At 43.1% G+C, this 24,925-nt stretch overlaps 1 protein-coding gene and 10 non-coding genes across 11 annotated transcripts; 8 read left to right on the top strand and 3 right to left on the bottom strand.

Moving 5' to 3' along the window:
* The first annotated feature begins 3,876 nt into the window (after positions 1 to 3,876).
* Positions 3,877 to 3,949, top strand: Trnak-cuu. The gene has a single exon. It is a non-coding gene; the product is annotated as a tRNA-Lys (tRNA).
* Positions 3,950 to 4,176: 227 nt separating this feature from the next.
* Trnav-cac lies at positions 4,177 to 4,249 on the top strand. The gene has a single exon. It is a non-coding gene; the product is annotated as a tRNA-Val (tRNA).
* A 765-nt stretch (positions 4,250 to 5,014) lies between these two features.
* LOC123467289 lies at positions 5,015 to 10,049 on the bottom strand. Its single transcript, XM_045167266.1, has 6 exons — positions 9,918 to 10,049; positions 9,725 to 9,811; positions 7,087 to 7,210; positions 6,616 to 6,744; positions 6,401 to 6,459; positions 5,015 to 5,719 (listed from the first exon to the last, which is right to left on the bottom strand). Exons 1-6 carry the CDS (start codon positions 10,047 to 10,049, stop codon positions 5,015 to 5,017), a joined length of 1,236 nt encoding a protein of 411 aa, XP_045023201.1.
* Positions 10,050 to 10,950: 901 nt separating this feature from the next.
* Trnak-uuu lies at positions 10,951 to 11,023 on the top strand. The gene has a single exon. It is a non-coding gene; the product is annotated as a tRNA-Lys (tRNA).
* Positions 11,024 to 11,376: 353 nt separating this feature from the next.
* Positions 11,377 to 11,448, top strand: Trnaq-cug. The gene has a single exon. It is a non-coding gene; the product is annotated as a tRNA-Gln (tRNA).
* An 892-nt stretch (positions 11,449 to 12,340) lies between these two features.
* On the top strand, positions 12,341 to 12,413 carry Trnak-uuu. Its single transcript has one exon. It is a non-coding gene; the product is annotated as a tRNA-Lys (tRNA).
* A 353-nt stretch (positions 12,414 to 12,766) lies between these two features.
* Trnaq-cug lies at positions 12,767 to 12,838 on the top strand. Its single transcript has one exon. It is a non-coding gene; the product is annotated as a tRNA-Gln (tRNA).
* Positions 12,839 to 20,989: 8,151 nt separating this feature from the next.
* Positions 20,990 to 21,062, top strand: Trnae-uuc. Its single transcript has one exon. It is a non-coding gene; the product is annotated as a tRNA-Glu (tRNA).
* A 353-nt stretch (positions 21,063 to 21,415) lies between these two features.
* On the top strand, positions 21,416 to 21,487 carry Trnaq-cug. The gene has a single exon. It is a non-coding gene; the product is annotated as a tRNA-Gln (tRNA).
* Positions 21,488 to 21,596: 109 nt separating this feature from the next.
* Trnam-cau lies at positions 21,597 to 21,669 on the bottom strand. The gene has a single exon. It is a non-coding gene; the product is annotated as a tRNA-Met (tRNA).
* A 1,312-nt stretch (positions 21,670 to 22,981) lies between these two features.
* Trnam-cau lies at positions 22,982 to 23,054 on the bottom strand. Its single transcript has one exon. It is a non-coding gene; the product is annotated as a tRNA-Met (tRNA).
* Positions 23,055 to 24,925: the final 1,871 nt, after the last annotated feature.

Raw genomic sequence — 24,925 nt, 5'->3', positions numbered from 1 at the left:
TGCATTGCTCCTTCCATCAGGTTCAAGAAGCAATCGAGAATATTCCAGACCATGCTTAATGAGAATGGCTGTTCCGTTTTTGTTGGGACCGACATTTGCTAGCAAGTGGTAACAGCTTTCAATAATTGGACAAGAATGAAAGGCTACCTCTTGAAGTCCAACGATATCTAGATTACCGTCCCTGCAGAAATTTAAAAGAATTTGACGTCGCTCGACTGACCTAATACCTCCAATGTTGATAGAAGCGATTTTTAGTCTTGAAGTCATTTGTTAGGTTTTTATGAGTCGGTGAATGCCTGAGGAAGGTTTAGAATTCTGGGCCGTCAAAGTAGGTTTGAAGCGTTTGTTTCGTGGTACCGTGGGAATTCTCAGGGGGTCCTTTGTTTTGTCAGGTCCCATGGTCTCAATTTCCCCCATGTCGGGTTCCATCGATTCCATTATAATTGTCATTGGTTCTTGGTCTTGTGTCTCTGTGTCAGGGGCTGTCATTTGGGATTTCATAATTGGTTTCGAAGGGTTGTCTTCAGAAGGTACAGTCAAGGAACTGGTAAGAGTGCTACATTCCATGGTTTCAGTTTCCAAATTTTGGAGTCCCTCCTGAGGGTGAATCTTGCAATTCACCCTCCAAAGGTACTCTTGGAAACCATGGAATGTTTAGCTAGCAAGGAATTACTACGGGATTCTGTTTAATGGTCTCTGTCTTTTTAGTCATTTTGGGAACAGGTTTTTGGACAATGGTGGGTTCCTGGTTTCGTTTTAATGTCGGGCAGTTGTAGCTAAAGTGGGTCTCATCGTCACAAAGTCTGCAAGTAGGCTTTTGTCCGTCATACTTTACCTATGGCACGATAACTGCCAATTGTAATGTATGACGGAATGTTTTTCGTCACCGTCATTCGTACGATCATCCAAGTGGCAAGGACAGGGTATAAAACTTCATCCTCTGCCACCCGATAGCGTTCCCACCGAGCTTCAATTACATTCCCAAAGTTCTTTAGACGTGTCTGAACTACTCCCAAGTCTAGATTCTGTGGAATCCCTGCAATTCGAACAAATTTCTCTTGGATATTGCTATCCCTTATGACTACGCCAACTTCTTTCCCCTCCAATTCGGTCCTGACGATACCACTGTGTTGGGACAAAAAAATTGAGGTGTATGCCTCTGATGTAAACGTAATTCTAGCGACCTGGTTTCTCGTATCTAGCACAGCAACTAGGCCTAAGAGATCCTGTGGCTCAACCTTCAAACTACGCACGAAACCATGAACTGTACGCATACTCAATCTCAGGAATTGAACCCCAAAATCAATATCTACACTATTGAGCCACTTGGCAGCCATTGTCCCCTAGACAATGTAAACAAACTGCCAAAAGGGGGAGGGGAAGGGTCCCCACACACGTAAACAAACACACAAATCAAACAATTTGGGGCCTGGCTGAATACTCCCATCAGAAAAGGAAATGTCTTCCCCAGTGTTTGAAACCGAACACAGCTCGGTTGCATCCATCTCTTCTTCCACATCGTTATCCATCTGATCTATCATGGATGGAATAGATGGTACTCCAGGTGCAATTGTATCGAGTGGCACATCGTCCCCCCGAAAGGGTGGGAAAAGAATTGGTTTCCACACCCGGTATCGAAACTAAAACCTCTCGAGTCGGAGATCCGAGTTCATCCAAACGAGCTACACCGGTTTCTATTTCCTCGGCTTCCTCGACGAGGGAATGGGAAGAGGCAGTACGACTCCTTTTTTTTGATTGTTTTTGTTGGTCGCGGAATTCCCTCGTCTCTTTCATTTTCTTGTTCCTTACCGAATAAGACGCCACAGACGAATCCACACAGCTAGTGTCTTCAGCGTCAGAATCGGTGTCAGAAAGAGACTCAGCTTCATCGGGTTTCGAAATTGGATCCTCCGGAGCTTTATCAAAAACGACTACAGTCGACATCGTTGACCTCTGGGCTAACTCGGGAAATGAATCAGCGTCAACAGTTGGAGCAATTGGCATTTTCCCGCCACCAGTCGGCCCTGTCTCCTGGGGCTTCCTAACAATTTTAACTGTCCCACGATTTGTTAGTACACTATCATAGCTACGTGTTCCCATTGAGCCTTTTAAAATGGTGCTGGGGGTGGTTAAACTACGGGGTTGCTTGGGGCAATTAGCTAAGACATGGGTGGGAGAATCACACATGCGGCATGTGTGCATTTGTCCTGCATAAGACACCATTAGTGGATCCTTGTAGCTTCCAAAGGTGATAAAAGATGGGATGCCCTTGTGGATCTCCATATCCACATTGACAACTCCAGTCTTTATCCCGTTCCACCTTGGAAGCGACCTATCCTGATACGTGTCCCAAAACACCCGAGAAATCACTCCAAACTCGCGCAATCTCTTGTTTAGCAGGCTAAGGTCATCATCGAATTTGAAATGTTGAATTCTAACGCGTACGAGGTTAACTGACCTATCTCTAACTCGAATTCGGACCTCCTTGCCACTAATGACTACAGATTCTTTTGCACTAAATTTATTCAAGAATTCAATATGGTCTTTGACGGTCTTGAACCCAATTCGGAAAACGCAAAAGGCTCGCCCTGGTAGACGAGAAACAGCATCAAAGATGCTGTCAGATTCATTACTATCATGCTCGAAACATTCGTAGAATTCATGCCTGGTCACTTCAGTATTACCAAAAGAGATTTTCGGCAGTACGTGGCCAGACGTCTGGGGATTCCGTTCCCATTTTACCCACAACAAAGGGGCAAAGAGGCGGGAAAAATGCAAAAAAGAAAAAAAAGGCCAATACCAAAATGGCGCCTTAACAAACAAACAAGGGAAACAAACGAATTACAAGATACAATACAACCAGAAGAGAGAAAAAAAAAGGAACAAAACAGTTTATTTTTTTGACTCACCCGCAAAATGTCACTCTTGGGAGATCAGTTAGACACGTCTGTTAACAGCCGAACGCGCTAGCCAATTGCGCCACAAAGGCATCTGAATTAATTGGGGAAACGGAAACTTTGTGCTTCTTTACGACTGAGAGAAACGTAATGTGTTCATTCTCCAACCCTTTTGGTAATCCCAGAAACAACAATTGGGCACCATTTATCTAGTTTATGCTGCTACTGTCAGTGACAGGATACAAATGTTTAGTAAATAAAACCGAGAACAGACGGCTTCTTCCAGACGTCAGATGGCGCTGATGTTTTTAAATATTTTTTCCCTTCCGGTCCCACCATCAAGTTTACCAGGAGTAGAAATGGAAGTACTCTTCTCACGGAAGAAATTGAGCTACACTCGTTCTGCTCCAGAGATGGCGTCGCGGCTGGTAAGTTCCAAACTAACAAATATTTTAGATTTGATCGAATCAAATAATTTACATTTTATTCGTATCACTGAGACGAATCCAATGCTCATTTGGGAAATATTCGTTTACAATTCATCGTTGGAGAAATTTAGGGTAAAAGTTTGTATCACGTGATCTACCTTATGGACACGTGTGATAAAGAGGAAGGGCTAGTTCGGAAACGTTTACTTTCATTACCTTAACCCTTGAATCTTTGCTTTCTTTCTCTCATTCCCTCTCTTCAGAAATTCCAATTAACCAGCCGCAAACGCCATCTCTGGAGCTTAACACGCGTAGCTCAACTGATTCTGCAGCCGTTACTACTCCCGATATACATCATGGTCTAACCCACCTCCTTTCCATATGTGGAGGCAGCTGTTTCATGTCTTGCTGGAAATCAAACGTATGAATCACACAAAAAAAAAATTTATTTAAGTTGTTATTTTTTCTTTAGGACTCCACCGTTCCTTTGACAGAAGAAATACTCAATGGATTGTTGGGATCGTTTCTGTTTGCGTTAACCATTAACATGTGCCTGGCTAGCTCAGTCGGTAGAGCATGAGACTCTTAATCTCAGGGTCGTGGGTTCGAGCCCCACGTTGGGCGTTCAATTCCATGTGGTCTTAATCGAAACTTGGTTTAATCAATGCGTGTTATTCAGTTCCCATAGTGTACTGGTTATCACGTCGGCCTAACACGCTGAAGGTCCTCAGTTCGATCCTGGGTGGGAACCAGACATCCTTTGCATACAGTTCTGATGTGGTTATTTATATTGTCAACTTAGATTCGGTTGTAAAACCCTTTTATAAAAAGGATCCTATTGTAAAATTCGTGTTCTCATAGTGTAGCGGTTATCACGTCGGCCTCACACGCTGAAGGTCCTCAGTTCGATCCTGGGTGAGAACAGTCGGTTTTTGAAGTTTATCAATTTCACTGCAATCTGCGTGTCTGAGTAGTAACCAAAGGGCACGCCAAGTGGGGAGTCGGGTGAATTTTCCATATGGTCCCGCACAAGGCTTATAACTAGCTGATTACCACCAGAAGGCTCCCGAAAATGAAGTACACATGTTGTTTTTAGAGTAGTTTTGTTGTTTTGACGATTCAAAATTCCTTTAATTTGCTATTTTACGCGTCCCAAGTTTACTCATCATCAATGAAAGGAGTGCAAAGTAGCATAACTAATAAAGATAACCATAATCTGTTTAACTGTAGAGTTATCATGGTTGTACACCACTGATGACTAGGCAACGATGTATACGGAAAGAGATACAGATGATTCTTAACCTATCATAAGGAGTCTCTAAGGATAAAAAGAATATGTAAAAACTCCTATGCTACGCCCCTGGGTGGGATCGAACCACCAGCCTTCCGGTTTTTTTTATTTAAACGATTTATTGTCACAAGTAAGATTTAAATTGTTTTACAGATACGTTGGGGCATTTGTGGCATTTGTGACATAATTTGCATGTTGTGGCAAAGGAGGAAAATTACAGCGAACTAATTACATTTCAGGGGCGGAATTGAAGGAGGACAAATGATTTTGGTGGAGATGAAGATTAACAATATGACATCTGGAGGGATGGGGGGGTTCCAAGAGATAATAATTATGATGGGAGAAACTTGTTGTATGAAGGAAAGAAGGTATCTGTGGAGAAAGTTTTGTAGGAATATTTAGGGTTTAGAAGGTGACGTCTGTAGAGAGTTTTTTGAATGAAGGAGGCGTGACCAGAGAGACTGTATTTCGTTTATGGCTGGGATGAAGTTTTGGCTGCGGCCAGTCCAGACGGTGATTATGTAGGATTGGATGAGGGTAAGTATTTTCTTTTTATTGGGCTCATTTCCAACGTCTCCATTGATTGCTGATTTCAATGGTTTTAGACATCCGAGTTTTGTCAATTGAATACGGAGCCATAAACTGATGTCAACTTTCTCTTTACAAAGTAACATTAGATGGTCGTCAGTTTCTTGGCCAGCATTGCATAGAGGGCATTGGTCGTTGTTTGAAAGATTGAGACTATTGAGACGCATTTTGGTGGGAAGCTGGTTATGGTTAAAATCCCAGACCAGTTCGGCGTTTTTCCCTTTGATTTTGGCCACCCAACGCCAGATGGAAGCCCAGTCAAGGTCCGGTTTCGCAATCTCTGTTCTCCCTGGTTGCCCTATGTTAGCGATCAGGTGATTGTAGGTGGCGCGGTGATTCGATACAGTTGACGATGTGAAGATGCCAGCTTTAAGTAGATCGGTGATGGTTGAAAGTGAGGTAGTGAAGTATGGATGCGATGAATGGGTTGCATTAAACCTAGGCTGGGTGATTTGTGGAAGGAGGTTCTTGAGATGTGGCCCCAACCAATAAACAGTTGCAGTTCTCTCAATAGCCTCGGGGTGGATTAAAGATTTGAAAATTTGCCGAGTGAAAAGGGACAGGAAGAATGGAAAAAGTAAAGTGACACCAAGCCCACCTTGAAGCCGGGGGCGGATCAAAACATTTAGGGGGTGGGTGCTCTCTTCGTTGTGCCCAAAGGAATTTGTTGCATTTTTGTTGGAGGAGAAGGGCTTGGGTTTTGTTGCAGGGAAGTACGTGGGCTATATGAACAAGTTGTGACAAAACATGTTGTTTAATGAAAAGGATGCGACCATAAAAAGTGAAATGACGGTGTGTGTTTTTGATGAGAATATTTTGGATGATGTTGAGCTGTCTTTGCCAATTGTCTTTAACTGTTTTTTTGTTTCGGAAGAAAAAGTAATTCCGAGAACTTTTAATTCATCTACTTGAGTTATCCAATCATATGGCCATTTACTTTTAGAATATGACTGTTTTAAATTGCCTCTATGGGGAATCGAACTCTTAACTTCAGAAACCCCAGCCGACGCTGCTGCCCACTGTGTCACTACAGATCGTTGAGTTTTATGTAGGGTCCAGATGCCTAGACCAAGTAATTTTGTCTTCCCCTTGTTAATACGTGCATTTGTCCAGGCACAAAATTCCAGAATAATCTCGCATGCACGACGTACATCTTTCATTGATGAGGCAAAAACTACAAGATCATCTACATATGCACGAACTTGGATGCGTTTTCCGTAGTGTTCAATTCCGTCAATACCCCTAGACAAGCAAACTAAAAGCGGTTCAATATAGAGGGCAAACAGATGGACTGACAGAGGGCACCCCTGTCGCACGGATTGTGCATTGTCCACAGTACCGACTATGTCATTACCGTTCAATGGGCATAGTTCAGTTATACTGTACAGTGTTTTTAACCAATCAACAAACAGGGGAGGGTAGCCCATGGCTGTCATCACTTCCCACAGTACGTCTCGGTTGACAAGGTCATATGCTTTCTCCAAATCGTACGCGATAGTGGCGGCCGGTTTGAAGGAAGATACTTCTTTTGATTTACGGCCTGTATTATCGATGACATCTCGAATTAAACACAAGCTGTCAAAGATATAGCGGCCAGGTACACCACCTCTTTGATGTGAATCTAGAGAGTTTTGAAGAGAATTTCTCAGACGAAAAGCCAATACTGACGCGATTAACTTGTAATCGGTATTTAACAATGAAATTGGCCGGTAATCTGTGATTTTACTCGGTGCTGGGATTTTTGGGACTAATCTAATAGCTGCCCTTCCCTGCGACGGTTGGAGTTTTCTTTTGTCGAGGACACAAATCATCATCTCTAGAAAATGAACACCAATAACATCCCAGAATTTTAAATAAAACTCAAAAGGAATGCCATCTGTACCTGGGGCCTTGTTCTTTTTAGTTGCCCTAAGTGCGTTGTTAATTTCCTCTACTGTAAATGGAGACACTAGAGGATTGTCACTCTCCGGGATCGAACCTAGTACTCCTCGATTGAACGCTTGAGCGTTTAACGACTGAGCTACTACTGATAGACCCGGGTCGTTTTTAGTGGGTTTTGTGCGGTTAAGTGCACCTCTAATCCCTTCTATAAATTTTCCAGCTAAATGGGTATTAGGGGCGGGCTGGTTCTGAAAGATTCCACTGAAATGTTTAATTATTTCTAGGTTAATTTGCTCAGATTGGGTAATTTTACAGTTATCATTAGTTTTGAGTTGGGTGATCAGAGACTTCTGGAAATTACTCGTTGACTTGTTCATATGAAAGGTAGATGTCTCTTCTTCGGCTGTACTTTGAACGCGTGAACGTATTGCAAATCCCCTCAATGCTTCTCGCTCCCAGGCTAGAAACTCACGTTTCAACTCCATGTAGCGCGCATGATTGAGATTTGCATTGTTCACGGTTTCTTTTAGTTGATGTTGGAGTAATTTCCGTTTGACTCTCTGGTCACATATTCTCTTTTACAATAATTAATTGATAAACGCCTGAGGTCAGGTTTGAAAATGTTCTCCCACCAGTGGTCTACGTTTCCAATACGGGATGTATGTTGGGACATTTCTTCAATAAATACATGCACCAATTTTATATATTCTTCCTCCTCGAGGATTGATGTGTTAAGTTTCCATAAAACCCTTGACTTGTTTCTCACTACACGAGGAGGGGTGGTACTGTTTATATACCCTACGATTGGTCTGTGATCCCCGAGTGGTAACTCGTGCAAATGGATATCAGAAAATTTTACGTGGTGCTGACAATAAATTCGGTCTAATCTAGCCTGGCTAGTCGCACAAAAGTACGTCCAACAAGGTTCATTTTTCCGAATATCTCTCCAGACATCTGTTAATGAAAGGCCTTTTACTAAATCTCGGAGGGGTTCTAGTAGTGCTAGTCTAATTTTAGGTGGTGTTGTCTTGCTACTTTTCCGGTCATCGATCTCGTCAACGGCATTAAAATCTCCCAATATAATTGCTGGTGCCTTATATTGGGCAACATAAGCCGGAATAGTTTCCCGGAGGAAAGAATCCCTATAAGTTTTATTTTGGTCACCAGATGGGGCGTAAATACACACAAAAGCAAAACCCTTTACTTCCATGGCTATCAACCTCCCCTCCGGTTCAAACAAAATGTTGTTGACGCTCAGGCCGTGTCGTACTAGGATGGCTGTCCTATATTTTCTAGGGCCGAGGTTTGTGTGCATCTGGTAATGGTTAGTAAATACGGTGTTATAGTGGAATACTACTTCTTGCAAACATATAATATCAAGTTTTTGATGTAAAAAGAAATTGAGCATTATTTGAAGTTTGTCAGGTGACGATATTCTGTTGATATTGTATGTCGCGATGTTAATCATGATTAAAATTTAAAATTGGGTTTTGGGGATTGGGTCTTGTTATCGTTGCCTTTTTTCCTTCTAACGACCTCCATTGCTTTGAGGGTTTTATCTGCTATAGAAGTCGATTGAGTGCTGAGGGGGACGCCCAAAGATTCCTGAGTCTCGCTCACATGACTAGCCTTCTGGCTGTCAAGTGACCGTTGGCCTGGCTGAAGACTCTCATCAGAAAAGGAAAAGTCTTCCTCAGGGTTTGAAACCGAACACAACTCGGTTGCATCCATCTTTTCATCCACATCGTTATCCATCTGATCTATCATGGATGGAATAGACGGTACTCTAGGTGCAACTGTATCGGCTGGCACATCGTCCCCCCCCCGAAAGGGTGGGAAAAGAATTGGTGTCCACACTCGGTATCGAACCTGAAACCTCTAGAGTCGGAGACCCGAGTTCAACCAAACGAGCTACATCAGATTCAATTTTCTCAGCTTCCTCGACGGGGGAATGGGAAGAGGCAGTACGACTCCTTTTTTTTGATTGTTTTTGTTGGTCGCGGAATTCCCTCGTCTCTTTCATTTTCTTTTTCCTTACCGAATAAGACGCCACAGACGAATCCACACAGCTAGTGTCTTCAGCGTCAGAATCGGTGTCAGAAAGAGACTCAGCTTCATCGGGTTTCGAAATTGGATCCTCAGGACCTTTATCAAAAACGACTACAGTTGACATCGTTGACCTCTGGGCTAACTCGGGAAATGAATCAGCGTCAACAGTTGGAGCAATTAGCATTTTCCCGCCACCAGTCGGACCTGTCTCCTGGGGCTTCCTAACAATTTTAACTGTCCCACGATTTGTTAGTACACTATCATAGCTACGTGTTCCCATTGAGCCTTTTAAAATGGTGCTGGGGTGGTTAAACTACGGGGTTGCTTGGGGCAATTAGCTAAGACATGGGTGGGAGAATCACACATGCGGCATGTGTGCATTTGTCCTGCATAAGACACCATTAGTGGATCCTTGTAGCTTCCAAAGGTGATAAAAGATGGGATGCCCTTGTGGATCTCCATATCCACATTGACAACTCCAGTCTTTATCCCGTTCCACCTTGGAAGCGACCTATCCTGATACGTGTCCCAAAACACCCGAGAAATCACTCCAAACTCGCGCAATCTCTTGTTTAGCAGGCTAAGGTCATCATCGAATTTGAAATGTTGAATTCTAACGCGTACGAGGTTAACTGACCTATCTCTAACTCGAATTCGGACCTCCTTGCCACTAATGACTACAGATTCTTTTGCACTAAATTTATTCAAGAATTCAATATGGTCTTTGACGGTCTTGAACCCAATTCGGAAAACGCAAAAGGCTCGCCCTGGTAGACGAGAAACAGCATCAAAGATGCTGTCAGATTCATTACTATCATGCTCGAAACATTCGTAGAATTCATGCCTGGTCACTTCAGTATTACCAAAAGAGATTTCGGCAGTACGTGGCCAGACGTCTGGGGATTCCGTTCCCATTTTACCCACAACAAAGGGGCAAAGCGGCGGGAAAAATGCAAAAAAGAAAAAAAAAAGGCCAATACCAAAATGGCGCCTTAACAAACAAACAAGGGAAACAAACGAATTACAAGATACAATACAAACCAGAAGAGAGAGAGAAAAAAAACAAAACAAAACAGTTTCTTTGGACTCACCGCAAGATGTCACTCTTGGGAGATCAGATAGACACGTCTGTTAATAGCCGAACGCGCTAGCCAATTGCGCCACAAAGGCATCTGAATTATTGGGGCAGACGAAAGGTTTTTTTTTCTTCTTCTTCTTCTTCTTCTTCTTCTTCTTCTTCTTCTTCTTCTTCTTCTTCTTCTTCTTCTACCTCTTCTTCTTCTGAATTTTGATGTCCAATTATTTTGTTAACACCGCTTAAACTCTGTGCGTTTTCCCTGAACGAAACCTGTTAGGTAGGTGGTGTTCTGCCGTGTTAGGCCATCTTGTGAAGGACTCAGAAACCAAGCCACTAGCGCACTTGACATTCTACCGGTAGATGGCGTATCCAGAATGTCACAATAGCAGACGGAAAACAACAATGTGACCGTGAGCCGAGAAGCAAACGCTGTTTTCATCTTTGCTGGTTTGCTACGATGACCGTTATTTGGAATCAAAGCAATGTAAGATTTTTTGTTTTTGGTTTGTTTGAAGGTTTCCTCATTTTGCATGACATGGACACCCTTATTTTCGACCAAGATAAAAAAAATTGGAAAATTTGTCGGCTTCTTCATTTTTCGAGACATGGATACCGTGATTTTGGATCAAGGTAATGTAAGACTTATTTGAAAATATGTGGGTTTCATAATTTGTCGTCGCATGATCAAAGAAACTACGTGGTGTTAATGTATTGAATAACATAGGCATGTATTACGTAGCCCGGTTAGCTCAGTTGGTAGAGCGCGGGACTTTTAATCCTGAGGTCGAGGGTTCAATTCCCTCATCGGGCGTAATTTGAAGAGTTTTCTTTCCAGCGAGTTCTCATTACCGGTGTTTTCGTTAAGTTTTTATGATATTGAAATCATCCGCTAACGCATTAGGGCTCAATACCTCAACGTGGTGGAAGTAATCAGACGAGGTGACCGAGTGGTTAAGGTGATGAACTGCTAATCCATTGTGCATTGCACGCGTGGGTTCGAATCCCATCTTCGTCGGGAAACTTAAACGAGAGGTCAATTTCGATGCCAAAGATGTTTTTCATAGTCAAGTGTACATCCTTGAGAAAACATTGATTGCTGCATTCAATTAAGAAAGCCTCATTTGTTATAAATGATTCTATGGTGTTTGATCATTTGTTAGCAGTGGTTCTATGGTGTAATGGTTAGCACTTCAGACTCTGACTCTGACAATCTGAGTTCAAATCTCGGTAGAACCTTTATTATCGTACCGTGGTATTTCTTTTTTTACATGCAGCATTTAGAAACCAACCAGCTCTTACAGAGATTGACTGTTAGTGGAAAAATTTAGTTAGTTTACTTAATACTGCCCCGAGTGAGGTTCGAACTCACAACCTCGAGATTATGAGACTCGCGCGCTGCCTACTGCGCTACCGAGTCATGTATGTATATTCAACACATTCGATCCAGAAACAATCCTATGATACCGTAAACTCTTTACTACCTAAATGAATAAACAACTTAATTTGTTAGCACGCGCAACTAAAATCTGGTGATCTGTACCAAGAGTAGAAACTCCCATAGTTCATGTGAAAGAAATAAATGAATAATATGCTTTCAGTATTTGATGTCCAATTATTTTGTTAACACGGCTTAAACTCTGTGCGTTTTCCCTGAACGAAACCTGTTAGGTAGGTGGTGTTCTGCCGTGTTAGGCCATCTTGTGAAGGACTCAGAAACCAAGCCACTAGCGCACTTGACATTCTACCGGTAGATGGCGTATCCAGAATGTCACAATAGCAGACGGAAAACAACAATGTGACCGTGAGCCGAGAAGCAAACGCTGTTTTCATCTTTGCTGGTTTGCTACGATGACCGTTATTTGGAATCAAAGCAATGTAAGATTTTTTGTTTTTGGTTTGTTTGAAGGTTTCCTCATTTTGCGTGACATGGACACCCTTATTTTCGACCAAGATAAAAAAATTGGAAAATTTGTCGGCTTCTTCATTTTTCGAGACATGGATACCGTGATTTTGGATCAAGGTAATGTAAGACTTATTTGAAAATATGTGGGTTTCATAATTTGTCGTCGCATGATCAAAGAAACTACGTGGTGTTAATGTATTGAATAACATAGGCATGTATTACGTAGCCCGGTTAGCTCAGTTGGTAGAGCGCGGGACTTTTAATCCTGAGGTCGAGGGTTCAATTCCCTCATCGGGCGTAATTTGAAGAGTTTTCTTTCCAGCGAGTTCTCATTACCGGTGTTTTCTTTAAGTTTGTATGATATTGAAATCATCCGCTAACGCATTAGGGCTCAATACCTCAACGTGGTGGAAGTAATCAGACGAGGTGACCGAGTGGTTAAGGTGATGGACTGCTAATCCATTGTGCATGGCACGCGTGGGTTCGAATCCCATCTTCGTCGGGAAACTTAAATTAGAGGTCAATTTCGATGCCAAAGATGTTTGTCATAGTCAAGTGTACATCCTTGAGAAAACATTGATTGCTGCATTCAATTAAAAAAGCCTCATTTGTTATAAGTGATTCTATGGTGTTTGATCATTTGTTAGCAGTGGTTCTATGGTGTAATGGTTAGCACTTCAGACTCTGACTCTGACAATCTGAGTTCGAATCTCGGTAGAACCTTTATTATCGTACCGTGGTATTTCTTGTTTTACATGCAGCATTTAGAAACCAACCAGCTCTTACAGAGCTGGTTGACTGTTAGTTGAAAAAATTTAGTTACTTTACTTAACACTGCCCCGAGTAAGGTTCGAACTCACGACCTCGAGATTATGAGACTCGCGCGCTGCCTACTGCGCTATCGAGGCATGTATGTGTGAAGCTTGACTCTCCGAGTGAGAGTAGGCTTCCAAAATAAGACGAGATAGAGAGGGGAATTTTAGGTAGACTTACAGTGTGTGCATAGTGACAACTAGCGGCGGTAGAGTAGAACGCGGCGGGTCGGGGCACAAAACAGTTTATTCACACAAACACTTACACTTACAAAATTAAAAGAACTTGTCGAGTCGAGCACTAGAAAAAGACTGAATTCGTCAGGGTTTTGGGGAAACATTTTATACGGGAAAACAAGGTCAGTTTAATTTAACATACGGGGAAAGGTAGAGAATATTTTAGTGTAAATTTAACACTAAAGTGTAAAAAAAAGGTACCGGGTAAGGGTTTTCGGGTTAGGGTTCTCCGTGGGATCCAAGGTCGCACATCGGAGGTGTGAAATCGGCGGTGGTAAAAAGGTTCGCGGCTGGACGTTCCTTACATACCTTACGGCCGTGAAAGATTGCGTCCCGCAATCATGTTGCAGGGTTTAGGGGAAGAGTGGTCGTTCCGCGTCGTTCGCGTCTTTCCGGTCTGGCTGGCTGTGCCAACTCTTCGTCGCCCTGGTCTGGCGGCGTGAATCCGAAAAATGGGTTTGAGATGTTCATTTCATTTTCATCTGTCGGGAGGTCTAGGGAAAACGCCTCCAGAGGGTAAGAGGACTCGGCTGTGTCGTCTTCTACCGGTGTGAGCTCTTCTTTCTCTTCTTCTTCAATTACTTGTCTTGCGGGATTTAGCCGGAGGTCTTCAAAGTCGGGACAGGGGTCATCCCTCCAGATCATAGCTTCTAGCAGTGGTTTGATTCGGTTGGTGTGAACTAGCTGCGGGGCCGTACCTGGTGTTGCCTGTATCTCCACTGTGTGGTTCGGGTTAATTTTGGTCACTCGATACGGGCCTTGGTATCTGGGATTTAGTTTACGGCTGGTCCCGGGTTTGACGGATCGTACGTCGAGGAGTACTTTATCCCCTATTTGGTATTCGAACGTTTTAGCTCGTTTGTTGTATTGTTCCTTTTGCTGGGTTCTTGCTTTCTCTAGATTTTCCTTTACTAGGTCAAAAGCCTTAAGGAGGCGTTTCATCGTTTGGCTCTTGTAGTCTTGCGGTGTAATAGGATCGGAGGAGGTTGGCTGCAACCATCGGTCGATAAGCATGACTGCATCCCGTCCATGATTCAGGAAATACGGTGTTTCGTGCGTCGAAGAGTTGATTGAATGACGATAAGCGAATGCTACGTGTCCCAACATGTCTTCCCAGTCTTCGTATCCTTCGGAGATGTACTTTCTTAGCATTTCTACGACGGTTTTATTGAAACGTTCGGTTAATCCATTGGTTTGTGGATGATACGCGGTGGTGGTGCAGTGTTTGATGCGGAGAGCCATGCAAAGTTCGTTGAATAGCTCCGATGTAAAATTCGTGCCACGGTCTGAGATGATTACCCGAGGAGGGCCATGGTAGTTTATGACTTTGTCCACTAGGGCCTTACATGTTGTTACTGCGGTTTGGTCTGGAAGCGCCACGACCTCCACCCATTTGGTAAAGTAATCTGTTATCACAAGTATGTGGTTATTTCCTTCGAAGGATGTAGGGTTAATAGGGCCCAAGAAATCTAGTCCTAATGTTTCGAATGGGGCTTGGGCGGGTTGGAGCGAATGTAGAAGCGCTCTGTTGTCTGATCGTCGTTGTCGAGCGCACGTTTCACATTTCTGGCAGTATTCTTTAACGTCTTCGAGCATGCTTGGCCAATAATACTTATCACGTAACCTCTGGCAGGTTCTTCGGTAAGCGAGGTGGCCAGAAAGCGGTGAGTCGTGATATTCTTCCATTAGCGCCTGTCGTAAGGATGCTGGCACCACCACTTGTTTCTGCACAAATTGTCGCCTCTTCTTGGAGTGAGGCGTGTACAACCTGCATAATATGCCATCCTCGACGGTAAATAGTTCGATTTCTCTTGCCCACGCTGGCATTTGTCGTCGATCTTCTTCCCATAAAAGCCCATTTTCTAGGTACGCCTGGATGTCTTGGCATAAGGGGTCGTTCCTCTGTTCTTGTGTTATACTATCGGCGTCTTTGGGCTGCACTTGCACGGCTGCCACTGGTATCCGTGATAGGAAGTCGGCGTTTTCGTTTACCCGTCCTGGCCGATATTGTACCGTGTATTTTAGGTTACCGAGCATTATTGACCATCTGCCTAGTCTCCCTGTTTCATCCTTGAAGGTCTGAAGCCATTGCAGTGGCCGGTGATCGCTTACTATCACGAAGGGCTCGTCTTGTAGGTAATATTTGAAACGTTTTATCCCGAATATCAGGGCTGCTGCTTCTTTTTCTACCGTTGAGTACTTTCTTTCACTGTCGTAAAGATGTCTGCTGGCATACGCAATTGGCTTGTCTTTCCCGTCGATTTCTTGAGATAGGACGGCACCGAGTCCGTGATCGCTTGCGTCCGTGAAGATTATGAACTCTTTACCAAAATCCGGGTACGACAGCACTGGTTCTGTTATCAGGCTCTTCCTGAGGGCTTCAAAGGCTTTTTCCTCCCCCAATCCCCATTTGATCTCATCTTTGGGTTGCCCTTTTGACTGTACTAGCAGGGGGTGTGCTATGGTTGAAAATTTCTCGATGAACCGACGGTAGTATGAGGCTAGCCCTAGGAATGATTGAAGTTCTCTCACGGTGCATGGGCGTTTGTAATTGGCTATTGCTTCAATTTTTGTTGGGTCGGGGGCTACTCCTTCGGCTGATATGATGTGGCCAAGATAATTTACCTTCTCTTGCAAGAATTTGCATTTAGATAACTTGAGTTTTAAGTTAGCTCTCTCCAATAGTCCAAAAATTTCTCGCAGGTGCAGAACGTGTTCTTCGATGGTTTTGGAAAATACTATAATGTCGTCTAAGTAAACGAGGCAACTTTTACCGAGGACGCTTGTTAACACAAAATTCATCAAACGTTGAAATGTTCCTGGGGCGTTTGTTAGCCCAAATGCTAATCTATTCCATTCGTACAAATTATTGTCCACAATAAAAGCAGTCTTTTCTTTGGATTGCTCATCCATCTCTATTTGCCAGTACCCTGAAGCGAGATCTAAGGTGGAGAATAGTTTCTGTCCTTGCAGGAGGTCCAATACGTCGTCGATTCTTGGCAGCGGAAATGAGTCTTTTTTCGTGATGGAATTTAGTTTCCTGTAGTCGATGCACAGTCTTTCTTCTCCCGATTTTTTCCGTACCAAAACAATGGGCGATGCCCAAGGAGAGACAGATGGTCGTATAATCTTGTGTCTGAGTAGTTCTTTGATGATTTCCTCCGCGACTTCTTTTTGTCGTGGGGAGTTCCGATAGGGCCGTGAGCGGATAGGTCCTTTGCCTTGCGTGTCGATCGTGTGCTTGACTAGTCCTGTCTTTCCGAGATCTTCTGTTTTGAAAGCAAACAGATGGGCATGATTTTCGAGGAGCTCTTGTAGGGCTTGTTTTTCTTTGCTCGGAATTTCTGCCAGGGCTTCGTCGAAGACGTTGGGGTCAGTCGGCGTGTTTTGGTAGGAGCAGGAGGCAACTGTGTGCTGTGTTTTTTCTTCGGTGAAGACTACTGTACCTAATACTCGAAAGGCTGGTATCGTGATTTGTTTGTCGGTCTCGTTGATGATGACGATGCGAAATAATCCATTCCCTTGTTTCTTCGAAACGAAGGGGTCAAGGCGGACTCCCTTCGGGAGTTCTGGAGCTGGTATAAATGAACAGGCGATGTTGGGGGTAGCTTTCCGCCCCCCGTTCGCTCTCCACCACTTGGGCTGTGTATGGAGGAATAGTGATTTTGCGCGGAGTTATCATAACGGGCTCATGAGTAGGTTGATCCGATTTTCTCATCCGATAAATCGTCTTCTCACTGCCGTTGAAGATGAACTTGTGACCGTAGAGTGCGTCTAAACCTAGTACGCAGTTCTCGGTAATATCGTCCACTACGATGAACGATTGAACTAGGAGATCGGGACTTTCTTCGTCCACTAGCTGAAATTGAAGGGTTACTGTACCCAGGGTTTTTAAGCGCCTGTTATTTATATCAAATAGCTCTACCGCTACTTCTGGAGAAAAATTCACTACGTTTCCACCGAGTGCCGAGTATAAATTGTTGTTTAGTAAGCTTCGTCCTGCACCACTGTCGAAAAGGGCTTCGAATGTTACTTCCCCTGCTTTTAGTGATATTCTTGGGGGTCCGACTTTATTTTGCACACTTCTTACGTATTGGCGGGGCTTAGGATCGTTTCCATCGTTTGGCCCGACATGTCTATCGGTGGTTACTCGTTTAACTGTCCGGTTGCGGTGTTACTTGTTGGAGGGTTGTTTGCAGTAGGTGGTGGGTATTGCGGCGTTTGTTGCTGCTGCGGTCTTGGGGGCTGATTATAATAGTCCCTCGGCGGTGGATTGTTTGGAGGTTGCTGCCCTGCTGATGGGTGGTTTCCGGGAGCGCGACAGGAATTGCGGTTGTGTCCCCTACGTCCGCATATTTCGCACACTAGTCTCATCTGGTATTGCCTCGCTGCACAGTTATTGGTGTCATGTCCGTACATGTTGTGGTATGTACAGAATTTATCGGACGTGTCGTATTGCCCATTTCTCGGCTCCCTTCGCTCAGGTTTCCTCGTTTCGGCGTTTTTGGCGAGTTCCGATCTAATTACTTCCCTCATGAGGTCGGAGATGTCCTTTGCTTCGTCTCCTTTCCTTGCTAGGGGTCCTGTTGCGTCTCCTGTGCCTGGGTTTTCTCTTGAATTTATGAGTTCCAGAGCTGAATCGTGTCGTTCTGCTGTATCGATCATCTGGTCGAATGAGGGGAAATCCTTGCAGAATAGTCGATCGTGAAGTTGGGGGGCTAGTCCGTTCATGAATTTATCCCTGCTCAACTGTTCAATTACTTCGTGGCTTACGTTCGGGTAGCCTCCTCTTGCAAGTTTCTGGATTCGGTGTGCGAAGTTCCTGATTGATTCTCCAGGTTCCCTTTTGCAGCTGTTGAATGAGGTTCGGTATTTGTGTTCCATGTTTTTTCCCATGAATCTTTCTTTGAGCGCTCGCTTGAGGGTTTCATAGCAGGTTGCTTCGACTGGGTGATCGAGTTGGTACTGTTCCAAGAAGTCTCCTGCTGGACCCACTAGTTTTGATCGGAGATATTTAATTTTTTTGGGTTCTTCGAAATCGCCAATGTCCAAGGTATTTTCGAAATGCCTTAGCCAGGAGTTGAAGTCGGCGTTGTTTCCTGGTGTGGAGAATACGCTAATTTGTGTCAGCAGCCGGGTTGCTTGTATATCTAGTTCGCTGATTGTTGATTGGTGGTGTCCGTAGTGAGGTTGTGGTTGGTGCGTGTTTGAGGTCATGTAGCTTGGTTGAGAGGCTATTGTTGATGCCGTCGTTCGGTAGTTCTGCAAGGTAGGGGCGATGGTACTGCTCATCGGATTTTGCCACAAGGTGGGGTTCGGTGTAGACGTATACTGGGGAGGGTTGGATGCTCGGGTTGTGTTGTTTCCTACTAGGGTGGCTACGAAATTTGCGGCTTCGTCAGTTGACCAGTTATTTCTGGTTAAAGCTCGGAATACCGCTACCAAGTCGTCTTCGGGATTGCTTGAGTTAGTACTGGCTTGAGGGCGCGGGTTATAGTTCATTGTGTTTGTGGTGTTCTGTCTTGTTGTCGTTGATAATTGAGGGGTGAATGATACTCTCTTTGGAACCGGAGGTGGGAGGTTTTCTGCGTTTCTCGGTGTTTCCCTATGTGTTGCTACTGTAGAAGATCGTAACTCTCTTTCTGCTAGTCTGCTTGTTGTTTTGCTTCTTGCCCCGGTTTCTTGGTCCTGGGTTGTTAAAAAGGGGTTTCCTCTACTAGTTACACGGATCGGGTGTGGTGTGAGGACGGAGTGCGGTATGTCTGCCTTAAAACTGGTTAGTTCCAGGTTAGGGTTTTGTCGGGAAGCCAGTGTGGTCGATTCCGTCTGACCTGCGGTTACTAGTGAAGGGTTTGGGTAGAGAGCTTCTGGTATCGGAGTTAGGTATGTTCTGAGGTTCAAAAATCGGAAAAGTTCCTTTGGTGTATAAAAATGCTCGCCGTACTGCTGTATCACTGCTCGGTATGATTTTCTCATTTGTTCGTAAGACAGTTCAGGTTGGCAATTAAGTTCCCTCAAAAATAGTAGTTCGTGTAAGATCTCTTCTTCTGGTACGTCTTCAAGTTGTAAATCGGCGTATTGTTTGTTAAAGCTTGGGGTGCCTGTTGTGTCTGTTTTTAGTGTTGTAAGGTTCTCGTTGAAGAAAAGTTGTGTGGCTTCGTTTTCTATTCCCTGCTGACCACGATCTTCTGCGATAAGTGCTTGAGCTTGTCTTAGAATTTCTAAAGGAAGTGTTCCGTATTGGTCGCTCTCTAGGTGCGTTGTTTCTTCTTCCCTAATTCTATCCCACTGAGCGACAAGGTTGTGTTCTTCTACTTCGTTGTCAGTTAGTAGGTTGATATTGCTAGGGGATTCGTTATCTGGGGCGATTTGTGGCTGTATCTGAGAATAGACTATTTCGTTTGTAGGGCCCTGATTTTTTCTGGCTACTTTATTTTTGGTTGTGAATCCTGTAACTATTTTCCCAGCGCTTCGAAATACTTTTGTAAAATTATCCATTTACTTTTTTAGGCAATAAGTTCTAATTTCCTTTAGTAGTGGCGCTTATTGGTAAAAAATCAATAGATATTTGGCAATGTGGGAAAAAATTAAAGGTGGCGCTATCTGAGGTACCGGAAAGGTATAGGAAAATTTAAGTCTCTAACGGGGTTCGGGGTTCGAATTTCACTGTCACCAATGTGAAGCTTGACTCTCCGAGTGAGAGTAGGCTTCCAAAATAAGACGAGATAGAGAGGGGAATTTTAGGTAGACTTACAGTGTGTGCATAGTGACAACTAGCGGCGGTAGAGTAGAACGCGGCGGGTCGGGGCACAAAACAGTTTATTCACACAAACACTTACACTTACAAAATTAAAAGAACTTGTCGAGTCGAGCACTAGAAAAAGACTGAATTCGTCAGGGTTTTGGGGAAACATTTTATACGGGAAAACAAGGTCAGTTTAATTTAACATACGGGGAAAGGTAGAGAATATTTTAGTGTAAATTTAACACTAAAGTGTAAAAAAAAGGTACCGGGTAAGGGTTTTCGGGTTAGGGTTCTCCGTGGGAACCAATGTCGAACATCGGAGGTGTGAAATCGGCGGTGGTAAAAAGGTTCGCGGCTGGACGTTCCTTACATATGTATATTCAACACATTCGATCCAGAAACAATCCTATGATACCGTAAACTCTTTACTACCTAAATGAATAAACAACTTAATTTGTTAGCACGCGCAACTAAAATCTGGTGATCTGTACCACCAGTAGAAACTCCCATAGTTCATGTGAAAGAAATAAATGAATAATATGCTTTCAGTATTTGATGTCCAATTATTTTGTTAACACGGCTTAAACTCTGTGCGTTTTCCCTGAACGAAACCTGTTAGGTAGGTGGTGTTCTGCCGTGTTAGGCCATCTTGTGAAGGACTCAGAAACCAAGCCACTAGCGCACTTGACATTCTACCGGTAGATGGCGTATCCAGAATGTCACAATAGCAGACGGAAAACAACAATGTGACCGTGAGCCGAGAAGCAAACGCTGTTTTCATCTTTGCTGGTTTGCTACGATGACCGTTATTTGGAATCAAAGCAATGTAAGATTTTTTGTTTTTGGTTTGTTTGAAGGTTTCCTCATTTTGCGTGACATGGACACCCTTATTTTCGACCAAGATAAAAAAAATTGGAAAATTTGTCGGCTTCTTCATTTTTCGAGACATGGATACCGTGATTTTGGATCAAGGTAATGTAAGACTTATTTGAAAATATGTGGGTTTCATAATTTGTCGTCGCATGATCAAAGAAACTGCGTGGTGTTAATGTATTGAATAACATAGGCATGTATTACGTAGCCCGGTTAGCTCAGTTGGTAGAGCGCGGGACTTTCAATCCTGAGGCCGAGGGTTCAATTCCCTCATCGGGCGTAATTTGAAGAGTTTTCTTTCCAGCGAGTTCTCATTACCGGTGTTTTCGTTAAGTTTGTATGATATTGAAATCATCCGCTAACGCATTAGGGCTCAATACCTCAACGTGGTGGAAGTAATCAGACGAGGTGACCGAGTGGTTAAGGTGATGGACTGCTAATCCATTGTGCATGGCACGCGTGGGTTCGAATCCCATCTTCGTCGGGAAACTTAAACTAGAGGTCAATTTCGATGCCAAAGATGTTTGTCATAGTCAAGTGTACATCCTTGAGAAAACATTGATTGCTGCATTCAATTAAGAAAGCCTCATTTGTTATAAGTGATTCTATGGTGTTTGATCATTTGTTAGCAGTGGTTCTATGGTGTAATGGTTAGCACTTCAGACTCTGACTCTGACAATCTGAGTTCAAATCTCGGTAGAACCTTTATTATCGTACCTTGGTATTTCTTGTTTTACATGCAGCATTTAGAAACCAACCAGCTCTTACAGAGATTGACTGTTAGTGGAAAAAATTTAGTTACTTTACTTAACACTGCCCCGAGTGAGGTTCGAACTCACGACCTCGAGATTATGAGACTCGCGCGCTGCCTACTGCGCTATCGAGGCATGTATGTATATTCAACACATTCGATCCAGAAACAATCCTATGATACCGTAAACTCTTTACTACCTAAATGAATAAACAACTTAATTTGTTAGCACGCGCAACTAAAATCTGGTGATCTGTACCAAGAGTAGAAACTCCCATAGTTCATGTGAAAGAAAAAAATGAATAATATGCTTTCAGTATTTGATGTCCAATTATTTTGTTAACACGGCTTAAACTCTGTGCGTTTTCCCTGAACGAAACCTGTTAGGTAGGTGGTGTTCTGCCGTGTTAGGCCATCTTGTGAAGGACTCAGAAACCAAGCCACTAGCGCACTTGACATTCTACCGGTAGATGGCGTATCCAGAATGTCACAATAGCAGACGGAAAACAACAATGTGACCGTGAGCCGAGAAGCAAACGCTGTTTTCATCTTTGCTGGTTTGCTACGATGACCGTTATTTGGAATCAAAGCAATGTAAGATTTTTTGTTTTTGGTTTGTTTGAAGGTTTCCTCATTTTGCGTGACATGGACACCCTTATTTTCGACCAAGATAAAAAAAATTGGAAAATTTGTCGGCTTCTTCATTTTTAGAGACATGGATACCGTGATTTTGGATCAAGGCAATGTAAGACTTATTTAAAAATATGTGGGTTTCATAATTTGTCGTCGTATGATCAAAGAAACTACGTGGTGTTAATGTATTGAATAACATAGGCATGTATTACGTAGCCCGGTTAGCTCAGTTGGTAGAGCGCGGGAATTTTAATCCTGAGGTCGAGGGTTCAATTCCCTCTTCGGGCGTAATTTGAAGAGTTTTCTTTCCAGCGAGTTCTCATTACCGGTGTTTTCGTTAAGTTTGTATGATATTGAAATCATCCGCTAACGCATTAGGGCTCAATACCTCAACGTGGTGGAAGTAATCAGACGAGGTGACCGAGTGGTTAAGGTGATGGACTGCTAATCCATTGTGCATTGCACGCTTGGGTTCGAATCCCATCTTCGTCGGGAAACTTAAACTAGAGGTCAATTTCGATGCCAAAGATGTTTGTCATAGTCAAGTATACATCCTTGAGAAAACATTGATTGCTGCATTCAATTAAGAAAGCCTCATTTGTTATAAGTGATTCTATGGTGTTTGATCATTTGTTAGCAGTGGTTCTATGGTGTAATGGTTAGCACTTCAGACTCTGACAATCTGAGTTCAAATCTCGGTAGAACCTTTATTATCGTACCGTGGTATTTCTTGTTTTACATGCAGCATTTAGAAACCAACCAGCTCTTACAGAGATTGACTGTTAGTGGAAAAATTTAGTTAGTTTACTTAATACTGCCCCGAGTGAGGTTCGAACTCACGACCTCGAGATTATGAGACTCGCGCGCTGCCTACTGCGCTATCGAGGCATGTATGTATATTCAACACATTCGATCGAGAAACAATCCTATGATACCGTAAACTCTTTACTACCTAAATGAATAAACAACTTAATTTGTTAGCACGCGGAACTAAAATCTGGTGATCTGTACCAAGAGTAGAAACTCCCATAGTTCATGTGAAAGAAAAAAATGAATAATATGCTTTCAGTATTTGATGTCCAATTATTTTGTTAACACGGCTTAAACTCTGTGCGTTTTCCCTGAACGAAACCTGTTAGGTAGGTGGTGTTCTGCCGTGTTAGGCCATCTTGTAAAGGACTCAGAAACCAAGCCACTAACTCACTTGACCTTCAGAGTGTTAGGCCGACGTGATAACCACTGCACAATGGGAACTGAATTATACGAATTGATTGAAACCAAGTTTCAATTAACACCACATGGAATTGAACGCCCAACGTGGGGCTCGAACCCACGACCCTGAGGTTAAGAGTCTCATGCTCTACCAACTGAGCTAGCCAGGCACAAGCTAATGGTTAACGCAAACAGAAACGATCCCAACAATCCATTGAGTATTTCTTCTGTCAAAGGAACGGTGGAGTCCTAAAGAAAAATAACAACTTAAATAAATTTTTTTGTGTGTGTGATTCATACGTTTGATTTCCAGCAAGACATGAAACAGCTGCCTCCACATATGGAAAGGAGGTGGGTTAGACCATGTCAAGTGCGCTATGTCACATTGTGAATTTTCCATATGGTCCCGCACAAGGCTTATAACTAGCTGATTACCACCAGAAGGCTCCCGAAAATGAAGTACACATGTTGTTTTTAGAGTAGTTTTGTTGTTTTGACGATTCAAAATTCCTTTAATTTGCTATTTTACGCGTGCCAAGTTTACTCATCATCAATGAAAGGAGTGCAAAGTAGCATAACTAATAAAGATAACCATAATCTGTTTAACTGTAGAGTTATCATGGTTGTACACCACTGATGACTAGGCAACGATGTATACGGAAAAGATACAGATGATTCTTAACCTATCATAAGGAGTCTCTAAGGATAAAAAAGAATATGTAAAAACTCGTATGCTACGCCCCTGGGTGGGAACGAACCACCAGCCTTCTTTTTTTTTTTTTTAAATTCTCTTTTATTATCAGCTAATTGGGGCATTAAAACAAACAAAGCAAAAAAAAAAAAAAAAATTTTGGTCACCGGATGCAGATGTTAGCAAAAGGGATGTAGACGAAAATGTGGCAATGTTGGGGACTCTAATAATAAACAAAACAAAAACAAACAAATGCAATGTGTTTTGAGGTGGGATAATACCGTAAAATAAAACAAAACAAAAGTAAACAAAGCAGAAGAATTGGTAGCAGAAGACTTGGTAACAGAAAATATTAACAAAAATATACAAAGGCCATTGATGTTGGGAAAAGGAAATACAAAATAAACAAAAATAAACAAAATATACTAAAATTTATGGTAAAGATTAGGTAGGACATAGGGATCTAGGTTGACGAAGGGCTTTCCATAGGCTCTCTACTTCTTCTTGACGTGGGATGCGAAGGTGACTTCTTTCCTTCCAGGTGATGAAGAGGTAAGCAGCCAGAAGAGTGAAAGAAAACTGGAGATTTCCTATTGGTCCAAAATAGCCACGTATCAAATCTTCCTTTGACGAACTGCAGCCCATCTGACGCATAGTTCCTTCCAACCAGCTCCAAACGATGAGGCGTTCAGGACACTGGTACATCAGATGCTCATCGGTTTCGGGGTCTTCATTGCAGAATGGGCATGTTGCATCCTTGGTGGGGTCCAACCGATGGCATCTGGTCCTGGTAGGGAGAAGTTGCTGGTTGAACAGGAACATGGTCTCTCTGATGTTAGTTGGAAGGGCTGCAGTC

Source organism: Daphnia magna, unplaced genomic scaffold, assembly GCF_020631705.1.
Source record: "Daphnia magna isolate NIES unplaced genomic scaffold, ASM2063170v1.1 Dm_contigs170, whole genome shotgun sequence".
NCBI lineage: Eukaryota > Metazoa > Arthropoda > Branchiopoda > Diplostraca > Daphniidae > Daphnia > Daphnia magna.
Note: the sequence above shows the minus strand (reverse complement) of the source record. Positions and strands in the feature narration are given on the sequence as shown.

Excerpts from the sequence above, each read along its gene's own strand:
- LOC123467289 (XM_045167266.1), bottom strand. The coding sequence starts at position 10,049 with ATGGGAACGGAATCCCCAGACGTCTGGCCACGTACTGCCGAAATCTCT. Across the intron at positions 9,812-9,917 it reads CTGACAGCATCTTTGATGCT|TCATTAGTGGCAAGGAGGTC; the intron begins GTTTCTCGTCTA and ends AAGAATCTGTAG. Across the intron at positions 7,211-9,724 it reads TCAACATTTCAAATTCGATG|GCTCAAGCGTTCAATCGAGG; the intron begins ATGACCTTAGCC and ends CAGTCGTTAAAC.